General features: G+C 35.8%; 1 protein-coding gene and 1 non-coding gene across 2 annotated transcripts; one reads left to right on the plus strand and one right to left on the minus strand.

Moving 5' to 3' along the window:
* The first annotated feature begins 4,163 nt into the window (after positions 1-4,163).
* Positions 4,164-6,764, plus strand: FAP3 (Chalcone-flavanone isomerase family protein). The gene is made up of 5 exons (XM_086657748.1): positions 4,164-4,471; positions 5,047-5,148; positions 5,757-5,912; positions 6,001-6,215; positions 6,442-6,764. The coding sequence occupies exons 1-5, from the start codon at positions 4,243-4,245 to the stop codon at positions 6,598-6,600; spliced, it is 861 nt and encodes a 286-aa protein (XP_086513874.1). The 5' UTR covers positions 4,164-4,242; the 3' UTR covers positions 6,601-6,764.
* Positions 6,765-10,878: 4,114 nt separating this feature from the next.
* On the minus strand, positions 10,879-10,958 carry TRNAL-UAG (transfer RNA leucine (anticodon UAG)). Its single transcript has one exon. It is a non-coding gene; the product is annotated as a tRNA-Leu (tRNA).
* Between the last annotated feature and the right edge of the window lie 217 nt (positions 10,959-11,175).

Here is an 11,175-nt window from a genome sequence, read left to right on the forward strand (position 1 = left end):
GGTGGTGAATTTGTTAATTCTGATTTTGCTTCTTTTCTTCTCGCCAATGGCATTCAACACCGTCGATCTTGCCCTCACACTCCTCAACAAAATGGAGTGGCTGAGAGGAAGATTCGTCTCCTGGTCGAAACGGTTGTTTGTCTCCTTTATCAAAGCTCTGTTCCTTCTGAGTATTGGACAGATACTTTTCAGACAACCGTTTACACCATCAATCGCCCGCCCACTCCTCTTCTTCAATATCAATCTCCTTATGAGAAATTATTCCACGTCAAACCTTCGTACAATGAGTTAAGATCATTTGGTTGCAGGTGTTTCCCTCTCTTAACTCCATATCGATCATCAAAACTTGATCCCAAAACTAAACCTTGTGTATTTTTGGGTTATAGTACTCTGCACAAAGGGTATAGGTGTCTCGACGTCTCCTCTTCACGAATTTACATCTCTCGTCACGTCCTATTCGATGAAGAGATCTTTCCATTTTCTCTTCCGTCTTCTTCCCCAAATACGAATTTGAAAAACCCTAATTCTATTCCAGTCAACTTGCGGTGGATTGTTCCCCTTCGTCCTTTTACTCGTACTGTTGTCCCCTCTCAGACCACGCGTCCTGCCAACGCGTCGTCTCTCTTTTCTCCACCTGGGGTTTCCTCTCCACATTGTCCCTTCTCTGGGGCCCACCACCTCTCCAATTCAGGTTGTGCCTCCACGTAACGACAACAGTGTTTCTCTTTCTCTGCCATCTGCCCAGCCACTCCTCTATTCTAATCCTGATAATTTACCTCGCCCTTCTAATCCTGACCATCCACCTATCAACCCTACCACTTCCTCTTCTATTTACCAAATTTCTCTTCTTCAACCTCTAATCGACCCACAGACCTACTCAATACTCCTTCAAACCCTAATTCCCTTCCTAATAACTCCTTACATCCAATGATTACTCGTACTCGTGATGGTACAAGGAAACCCAGGATACTTCTATGTACTACTTCTTCATCAACGGAATTTGAGCCCACAACTTATCTTCAGGCTTCTAAGTACGATCACTGGTGGAAAGCCATGGCAGATGAAATAGCAGCTCTTCATAAGATTGGGACTTGGTCCTTCGTATCTCCTCCTTCTCATGGTAATATTGTGGATTGTAAATGGATATTTAAGATCAAACACAAGGCCGATGGTTCGATCCAGCGATACAAAGCTCGTCTGGTTGCCCGCGGGTATTCTCAACAACATGGAGTCGATTATGATGAAACCTATAGTCCGGTGGTTCGTCCAACAACGATCAGATCAGTTATCTCCTTAGCCATTTCAGGTAAGTGGCCTATTAAGCAACTCGATGTGAAGAACCCTTTCGACATGGCAATCTTCAAGAAACGGTTTACATGCGTCAACCTAAAGGACTTGAAGATCCATCTAACCCTAATTTGGTCTGTAAATTACACAATGCTCTTTATGGTTGAAACAAGCCCCTCGAGTCTGGCCTCATCGTTGTAATTCCTGTCTACTAAGTTTGGGATTTCATCAATCTATTTTTGATCCTTCGATGTTTTATCATCGCTCTTCTTCAGATTTAACAATCTTACTTCTTTATGTTGATGATATTCTGGTTACAAGTTCCTCCTCTTCCCTCTTAAATAATCTAATAATCAATCTCAACAGTCGGTTTGAAATGACTGATTTAGGTGATTTGAATTTCTTTTTGGGCATAGAAGCCCATCGATCTGATGATTCTCTTACTTTAACTCAAACCAAATACACTTCTGAACTGTTAAGTCGATTTGGTATGGCAAGTTCTAAACCATCGACTACCCCTGTTATCACTGGTTCTAAACTCTCAAAGTTTGATGGTGATCCTATCGATAATCCTCAAGATATTCGATGTTTAGTGGGAGCCCTACAATACTTAACCCTCACTAGACCGGATATTTCTTATGTCGTGAATCAAGTTTCGAAGTTTATGCATTCTCCGACGACAACACATTTGAACGCTGCATAAAGAATCCTTCGATATCTAAAGGGAACGATAAAGAATGGCCTCTGCTTTCGACGAGCCACGAGTCTTCCATTGATTGGGTTCTCTGATGCTGACTGGGCAGGATCACCCGATGACCGTCGGTCCACATCAGGTTATGGTATCTTCTTTGGGCCCAATTTAATTGCTTGGGCCTCCAAAACACAGCCCACAGTTGCTCGATCTTCAACCGAAGCCGAATATAGGGTTTTCCACATGCAACAGCTGAAATTATTTGGGTCCAAAATATGTTAACTGAGTTGGGCATACCCACACCCTCCATACCAATTGTTTACTGTGACAACATTAGCACAACTTATCTTGAAATTAATCCAATTCTACATACTCGAACAAAACATGCCTCCATTGATTTTCACTTTGTTCGAGAGAAGGTCAAACAAGGTCAACTAAAGGTCCACTATATTCCGGGTGATAGTCAATTGGCGGATATATTTACCAAAGGATTGTCCTCTTCGAGGTTTAGTGATTTAAATTTCAAGCTCTCACATGTAGAACGTAGTTCGGCTTGAGGGGGGTGTTAGTGTATTATGTATACTTGATTTATTTGTATTTGTTTTCATTTCTTGAGGGTACTATTGTACATTGTATTTCCCTTCATTCTTTATAAATATATCCTTGCCCTAGAAGTTAGGGCATCTTGAGTTTCAATCTTTACAGTTGCAACGGGCAAAGTAATAAGTAAATAAACTAAATGATATGTTTTATCTCTCTTAATTTCAGTTGATCCCAAATTTTGTCAATCTGATATCAGTCAGAATGATGAGACCATAATGCTGGATTCCGCCGCGATTAATCATGCTCCTGCTCCTCTGAACCTGAGGAGAAAACCTACAAGGAGCTCATAAATTTCTCTGACGTTCAAAACAGTCAGATTGTCGTTGCAATTAAAAGACTTGAGTGAATGTATTAAAGAAAATTTCCTTCTTGAATGAGACATGCAGCAAAAGCAAAGATGACTTTCCTTCAGTTTTTTTTGTACTGTCAAGGAAATTGAGACATGTCAAGGTAAAAAAAAAACTCATACTTTTGCTATCTAATGGACATGTTTCTCACTTTGAGGGTGCAGGGGATTGGGACCTTATTAGAGTGAGGTTTTCTGGACTGTTTCCAAATTTTCAAAAAAATAGAATAAAGGAAAACCAAATTAGTGAAACCAAAAAACATAAAGTATTGATTTTACCATTACGTGGACAATATATGGACAATCAAATATCTTATGTGGACAAATAAAAAATTAGAAATCTTATACGGACAACAATCTATAAGGGGACACTACTCCAATATATTTCACTCATGCCCTCTATAAATTATAGCGTTTACTTTAAATTCTTCCATTTTTCTTCTTCCATATCCTAGGCAACACATTTTTCTACTTCGTCACCAACAACTAAATTTGTAAAAATAGAAATTGTGGAGAAATTGTTGATCATGGCAAGACCAAGAAAATCAAAGAATACTGTGTAGAATCTTTCAGAAGAGAAAGACAATTTTCATTCCAATATAAAATTTAGATTTGAGATTTTAGTTTGAATTTGCACCAAATATGGTTTGTTGAAAAAAACCAAGTCAATTCACGATAGATCTAACTATGTTCATGAACCCCTAGAAACCATGGAGATGATAACCCTAAAAAATCTTATGCAATTTTTTCAGGAAACACGAGTCGCACGAAACAGTAGCAAGCACTGCTACTGTTTCGTGGGATTCTCACGAAACCATAGCTACCATTTCGTGGGGATCTTACGAAACGATAGCTACCATTTTGTAGGAATCCCACGAAACAGAAACAGTGCTTGCTACTGTTTTATGGATTTTGTATTCACAGTTTTTTTTAATTCTAGCCCTAGAGAGAATTCCTTCACGAATTCCTCGCTCCGATTCATTTGATTTCCGCGAGTGAGCTATCTCTTTCATTGATTCTCCGGCTAAGCATTCAAGAAGAAGAACGACAATTAGATTTTCTATTTTTAATCTATTATATTTGTTTGTGGTCATCAGAAAAACTATTGTTTAATCTCAAAGGTGTGATAGTTTTGTCCTCCTATTAAATATAAGTCGAGCATAGTTGACTTGTACCGGGTCGGAGAATTATTGTCCACATAAAGATATTTGATTGTCCACGTATTTGCCACCTATTATTATTACCTTATTGAACTTCACTTTCAAGTTGCAACAGTTTTCTCCCAAGTCTCTATACAATTTCAGAATAACTCAAAATGGCTGTTGCTGGAACAGTTCTAAATCCATTTTCAAACCCACTGAGTATCTCAAACTCTAAATCAAATCCAAGAATCAAAACCCTAAGAACCCTAACAACAAATCAATTATATAACATTAACTCATCACCCTTATCCACAACCATATTTTTCAGTCCTCACTTCAAAACCAAATTTCAGGTCAAGAGTCTTTCAACCCATTTTTCTCCTAAAGCTTCTTCTTCAACAGGTAAGTTTGCATTCTCTCTTGTTCTCATATTTCATTGTTCAAATTGAAGCCTCATGTTTACAGTTCATTACTCTGCTAAAGAATGCATCATCACTTCCCAATGCAAAATTTCACAAATCTATTTCCCTTTTGTTGGTTTTTATGTGTGCAATTTGTTTGGCATTTTAGGAATTCTTAGATAACCCAGTTTTTGAAGAGAATTACCTACCAATAGGAAACATTAAAGAGAACTAAATTTTAGCTTAGTACTTGTGATAGTCTGAGAGAATTTCTCTAGGGCTTAAAATCTTGAATTGCTATTGTCATCAAGGTTGGGTTCTGAAAAAAATGAAACCTAACAATTTACATATGTTACTCTTTTACTTCTTACTTTAGTGGAAGTTCAAAGATGCAACTTTCTAGTCATTAAACTCATACATTTGAGGTTCTTGATGTCATCAATTGGCATGTATTAACAGATAATAGTTCTCGGATAACTTAGAATTACTCTTTTCAGTAAAACTTCTTTTGTTTATTGAACCCCATTAACATATATTTTCGTTCTTTCTCCTGGTTCGTGCCTTCGGTGAATGTAGTTGGAAATCCGGATTACATCGTTGAACCTGCTACTGACGTGAAGTTCCAGAAATCGTTGACTTTACCGGGATGCCAAAATCCGTTAGTTTTTCTTGGCTCAGGTAAGTCATTTTTTCCACTCAGTCTCTATCATATAAAATAACTTGTTGAGAATAGTCCCGCGTGGATGAAGGAAGCATCATGACTTCATTGCCAATTAGTTTTGGGTTTGATGTCCACAACTCTCTTTATTTATAAAATTAATGCTATAGAAGATCAACACCATTGGTCGATATCTTTTTTTTTAAGATAATTGGTCGATAGTTTTTGAACACCATATACTCACTTTGGAAGATTTTCGAAGGGAAGGGAGTGGTCAGTAGTCTCAGTTGGAGATGGGATTGCACATGTTTATGGATCGAATGAGATTTCAAGCTGGGGAGTGAAAACTATATGCTTTCTTCCATTCATCCACTGCAGTACAGCTAGACATTGTTAATTACATTGGAATTGATATATTTTTCAAAGGCGGAATGGTAGCTTGGGTGAGCCTACTAGTGGTTCCTTTACATCTAAGTCGGATACGTTGACAACATATTTCGATTTAATTGTAGAATTTCGACCTTATATTTATGTGTTATTCTAACACAGTGATTCAAAGAAGTACGACATTTTGTTCAATTTTCTCCGTTGTTCTTCAGATTCATGATATTGATTGATATCATTTCAGGGTTCAGAGAGAAAGTTTTTGCGATTATTGGGGTAAAAGTATATGGTGCGGGGTTTTATGCTAATCAATCAGTCATAGATATATTAAAAGAGTCGAGAAGCAAATCATCAAATGAGATTCAAGGAGACTCATCTTTATATGACTTGATATACCAAGGTAGTAAAATATGTAACTTTGATTTACTTAGGTAAAACAAAAAATCAATTCGAAAGATGCTAATACAAATTAAGTTTCTTATGGAAAGCTCCAATGGAGAAATCACTGCAGATAGTTCTGGTAAGAGATGTTGATGGCAAGACCTTCTGGAATGCGTTGGATGAAGCTGTCTCTCCAAGAATTCAATCACCCACTCCGGTTGATGAGTCTGCACTTTCCACATTTCGTGGGATATTTGACGGGCGCTCTCTTAAGAAAGGAACTCTTATATTTTTGACGTGGTTAAATCCATCCAAGATGCTAGTAAGTTCATTAATAGTAATAACGCTTGGTATATTTTTCCTCCCATTATTTGTCGTTTTAACTAGACGTAGTGCCCGCAACTGTTACTGGATCTGCATACATATATCATAAACAACCCTATATAAGTTTGAGCTTACAGAGAAAACGATTATTTAGCAGTTTCTTCATTATATCCTCAGCTTGTAAGGATTTGAATCCAAATGCTTTTATGTGTATCAATTTGCAGATTTGCATCTCATCTAATGGACTTCCATCAACTGTGGATGCTACAATTGAATCGCAAAACGTCACTTTCGCCCTTTTCGACGTTTTTTTCGGGGATACTCCAGTTTCACCCACACTCAAAGCGTCGGTTTCCAATGGGTTAGCTATGATTCTCAACTAAACGTCCTGTTTGTTTGGTTGTTGATTATATTTTTTCAATCACTGCTTGTTTCTGCAGCACTTATTTCTTTTGACTAGTAAAAAAGAAATCTTGTGACGTTATGATGTTTTAAACAGAAAATTATTCAATAAGATTTGAATGGAGAGTGACGGGTAAAAAACAAATAAGAGTAGAAGTGAATAGTTAAGCTAGTCCAGAGTATCATTGTTTTGATTAGTTATACCGCTTGACCTAGTTAACTAAACCCTTTCGGACCAGAGCCTAAATCTGGCGCCTTAGACCACTCGGCCAAACTGTCCCTTGATGCCTAAATCAATCAGCCTTAAATACGTCTGTGATGTCAATAATAGGGTTTGTCATTTAGGATTAGCCGGCCAATGGAACTTCAAAGTCTACACAATACTTCGGTTTTTAGTTGAGTGGCGCTATTTGTTACTCGTGTGTCTTCCATTTTCTAAAGGATGTTCTAAATCTTTGGTTCGTAGCCTCCGAAATGCTGTTGTTAACCAGCCTAACCTAAAAAAGGCTTGAAAGTGGCAATAGGAAGAACACATTCATTTGGCAGTAGGGTTAAAGAGATACAGAAATTCGGTTTTGAAAGATGTTATCCCTTCGTTCGGGGAATTAGACCGCCTTGAGGGATACACATTTTTTGCCCTATTTTACTGGTGAATCCTTTCAAAGGCTACTCCTAATCACTTATCTTTATTACAAATCCGACCAATGTGACTAGGATAAAATTAATATTTTTAAGTGATGACGGAACATCCATGTAGACATATGACTAGGACAACTACTTGTCATTTAAATCCAACCATCCATTTTCTTTCCAACATTAAATGTGATGTGCATGTACACTTCATTGACCCTTCATTTATCTAATTTGGTTACGAATGGTTCTTTTTTGCTCTCATATTCATTTATCTCATAACTTTATTTTCCTTTTATCAGAGCATCTCCAATGCAAAACTAAAAAAAAAAATTGAATTGACTACGTGTCAAGTCTCAATTGAAATTGTCTTTGCTTTAAGGCTCAATTGAGTGTCTTTAATTTAAGTCCTTCTCCAATGCAACTCTCAAAAAAACTCTAATAGTTACACATGTCACACACACATTTAATAGGAAAAAGTGGTCGAGAAAGAAAGATTTTTTATTGGTCCGAAAATTAAATTTGATGCCTAGAACACTTAAGACTCTCAAAATAGATCTCAAAAATAGATTTTGTATTTTGAGACATCTCAAATTAAATGTTTCACGTCATTTTAAGATCTCAATTAAGCTTTGCATTTGAGAGGTTTTTTTTTCTATAAAAAACTCTAAAGTCATAGGTGACACTTAAGATTTTAAGATTGAGTCTTGCATTGGAGATGCTCTCACGACAAAAACTTTTCCTTTTCCCTCTCATTAACTTCTGACATTAACTCCTTAATTATTCTCATTATCCAATTCTCTTTCTTCTCTCATACTTGTTGTACTAGAATTCAATGTGCAAAGGATTCTTCAGAATCGTCTTCTTCGTAGTGATCTTGATTTGTTAATCTGCCCCTTCTTCATGTTCTGATATTTTTGTTGAATCGACAAAACATAGTTTGGATGTGTCTCCATATTTACCATAAGGGTTTTGATTTCTATATCATTTGTCAGTCTCCTCTTAATTTTATATTAGAGAGGGCAGTACCAGCCCTGACTTCCGCGAGCCCTAGGCGAACGTATCGATGGGAGACCCTACACTTTAAGTCAAAAATAACATAAAAGTTGACATGTGAGATTGGAGTTTGAAGAGAAATTAGACAAGAGAAGAAACTAAATTATAAGAATATGTATTTAAATTGATTGTTTTTACTTTTGATTAAGTTTAAATGTTATAATTTTGTCTCTTAAATTTTCTATTAATTAGGTTGTTTTCAGCAGGAAAAAATTATCTAAAATATAATACAAGTCGAACCTTTGACCTTAGGTTCATTAATCAACTACTCCACCAACTCTACTACCAAACAAATTTGATATACATGTGCATAAAATAACACATATAATAATACTATCTATATATATAATGTTATATAAATCAGAGGCTCCTTAAATTTTGGGGCACTAGGCGGCCCTAAGAGAGGGGGATGAAAGAAGGGTGGAGAGTGGAATTCGTATTTGTCGGCTATATCGCAGTTGGATTGTATTGAAAGATGTTCATAGACACGGGGTTTGAGTTTTCCTATGACTTCACGACTTGTAATATCTAAAAGAGTTGAATTTAGAAATTCCAAGAGAGAATATCATATAGCTCTGTTATTTTTGTTTTGGACCTAACTTAACTTTCTAACTTTTACAGTATTGATACAACCATTAAAAATCTGTTAATTTGCTTTTGGAGTTTTTTTTATACAAACCCTACATTATTCGTTTTTCGATCATTCACACCCTTTTTTCTCTCTCAGCAAAAAAAAGAAGTGGTTATTTTTACATATATATAAAGTCAAAAGTTTCTCGAGTTTCTACGATAAGTTTCCTATATTGGGAAACAGAATTTAGGTTTTCTTGTTTTTCTTCAATACTGTTATGAGTTATTTCCTTTTTGGCCCCCTACTTTGTGACCAGTTTTCTTTTTGGCCCCTTATTTTTCATAAATTCAAATCTGCCCCCTATTTTCAAGTAAATACCGTAACTGCCCTTCCTAATTTCAAAATAAAAATATTAAAATTATGAAAAAAAAATTCCGGGTAGTTGTGGCATTTACTTAAAAATGGGTGAGGTGGAAATATCTTTTTTTTTTAATATTTTTATATTGAAATTAGGAAGGGTAGTTATGACATTACTTAAAAATAAGGGGTCAAATTTGAATTTATGAAAAATATGGGCCAAGAAAGAAACTGGTCACAAAGTAGGGGGTCAAAAAGGAAATAACTCTACTTTTAAATGTTTTTGTTCATTTGCCAATAGCATTGCGTTTATTGATTTAGGTTTTATAATGCAAGTAAATCCATGTTAAAGTTGATAGACAGTGGTTTTGGTTTGATTCAATGAAGGGCCAAATGTTTTATATTGAATAAAGTTGGGGCACCGATTGTAAAAAAAAAAAGACATCATGCTGAAAAACCAATAGAGTACCATGAATTACAAAATTTAGGGTTTATATAGATTTTGAATTCATATCATAGTTTATTTTTGTTAAAAATCAATTTTTGTTTCTTCTCCTTTCAGTTGTAGTGATATAGGGTTGGTTTGATAATCCATTAAACAAGAAAGAAGGGTAAGTGAAGTTACATCAAAATTAAAAACAGTTTTGTAGTTTCAAAAATCTTAAATAATTTCGAGAAATCTTATACATCTAGAACACTGCACTTATCTTTAGAGAATACTGATCTGAAAAGTTAAACTACCAAAAAAAAATATCGAATATAGAAAAGAAAAAAGAAATAATCGAATGTCACGCCTACTTTTCCATGTTGTGTAAAAAACATTCTCCGCCATTGGACGGGGGGTTATGCCTAGTAGTAGTACATAGGCACTCTGTATCGTTAACAAAGAAGAGGCAAGTAAAATGCCAAAATCCCTATTTAAACGTCACTTTCGCCCTTTTCGATGTTTTTTTTCGGGGGAACTCCAATTTCGCCCACACTCAAAGCGTCTGTTTCCAATGGGTTGGCTATGATTCTCAACTAGATGTCCTGTGTGTTTGGTTGTTGATTATATTTTTTCAATCATGGCTAGTTTCTTCTGTAACACTTATTTCTTTTGACTAGTAAAAAAGAAATCTTGTGAAGTTATGTAGTTTGAAACCAGAAAATTATTCAATAAATTAATATGATCAAGTTTGAATGGCGAAAGACGGTTAAAACACAAATAAGAGTACAATTGAATAATTTCTCGAGTATCATTGTTTTGATTAGTTATACCACTTGACTTAGTTAACTAATTGTGTTTGTCTGAAAGTTCTCAACTCATCACTATCAACCACTTTGGCAACCAAGTGTTGACAGTGTCATCCTGTTCTATAACTTCATCATTTCCTTTTCAATATACAATTTTATCAAAAAGATATATTTTATTTGCATCTCTCTTCCAGTAGTTATAATAAAATTGTAGATTTTTGTATTAACTTGTAAATGGAGAAAAATTATAAGGATCTTTTACTCATGTTTGAGGTGGGAAATGTGGGAAAGGAGAAGTCTGGTAAAATATTTGGCCTGTGACTATGAGACGTTGCTCGGAAGGGTGTGGATTTTTTTTTTTTTTTTTTGTTGAACTCGAAGGGTGTGGGTGGAGTTAGTAAGCAAAAAAGAATGACAGCTGTGGGATTTGAACCCACGCCCTTTCGGACCAGAGCCTAAATCTGGCGCCTTAGACCACTCGGCCAAACTGTCTCTTGTTATGCTTAAACCAATTAGCCATAATACTGTCCTATGATTTCTATAAATTTAGGATTATCCGACCAATGGAACTTAAAGTCTACAATACTTGTTTTTTAGTTGAGTGGGGCTATTTGTTACTCATGTGTCTTCCATTTTGTAAAGGATGTTCTCCTGGGCATTGTTTTGATGAAATCGAAGTGTTGTTGTTAACCGGCCTAACCTAAAAAGG

Source organism: Eschscholzia californica, unplaced genomic scaffold (genome assembly GCF_041429995.1).
Source record: "Eschscholzia californica isolate CP2 unplaced genomic scaffold, dmEscCali1.0.p SCAF_2, whole genome shotgun sequence".
Lineage (NCBI taxonomy): Eukaryota > Viridiplantae > Streptophyta > Magnoliopsida > Ranunculales > Papaveraceae > Eschscholzia > Eschscholzia californica.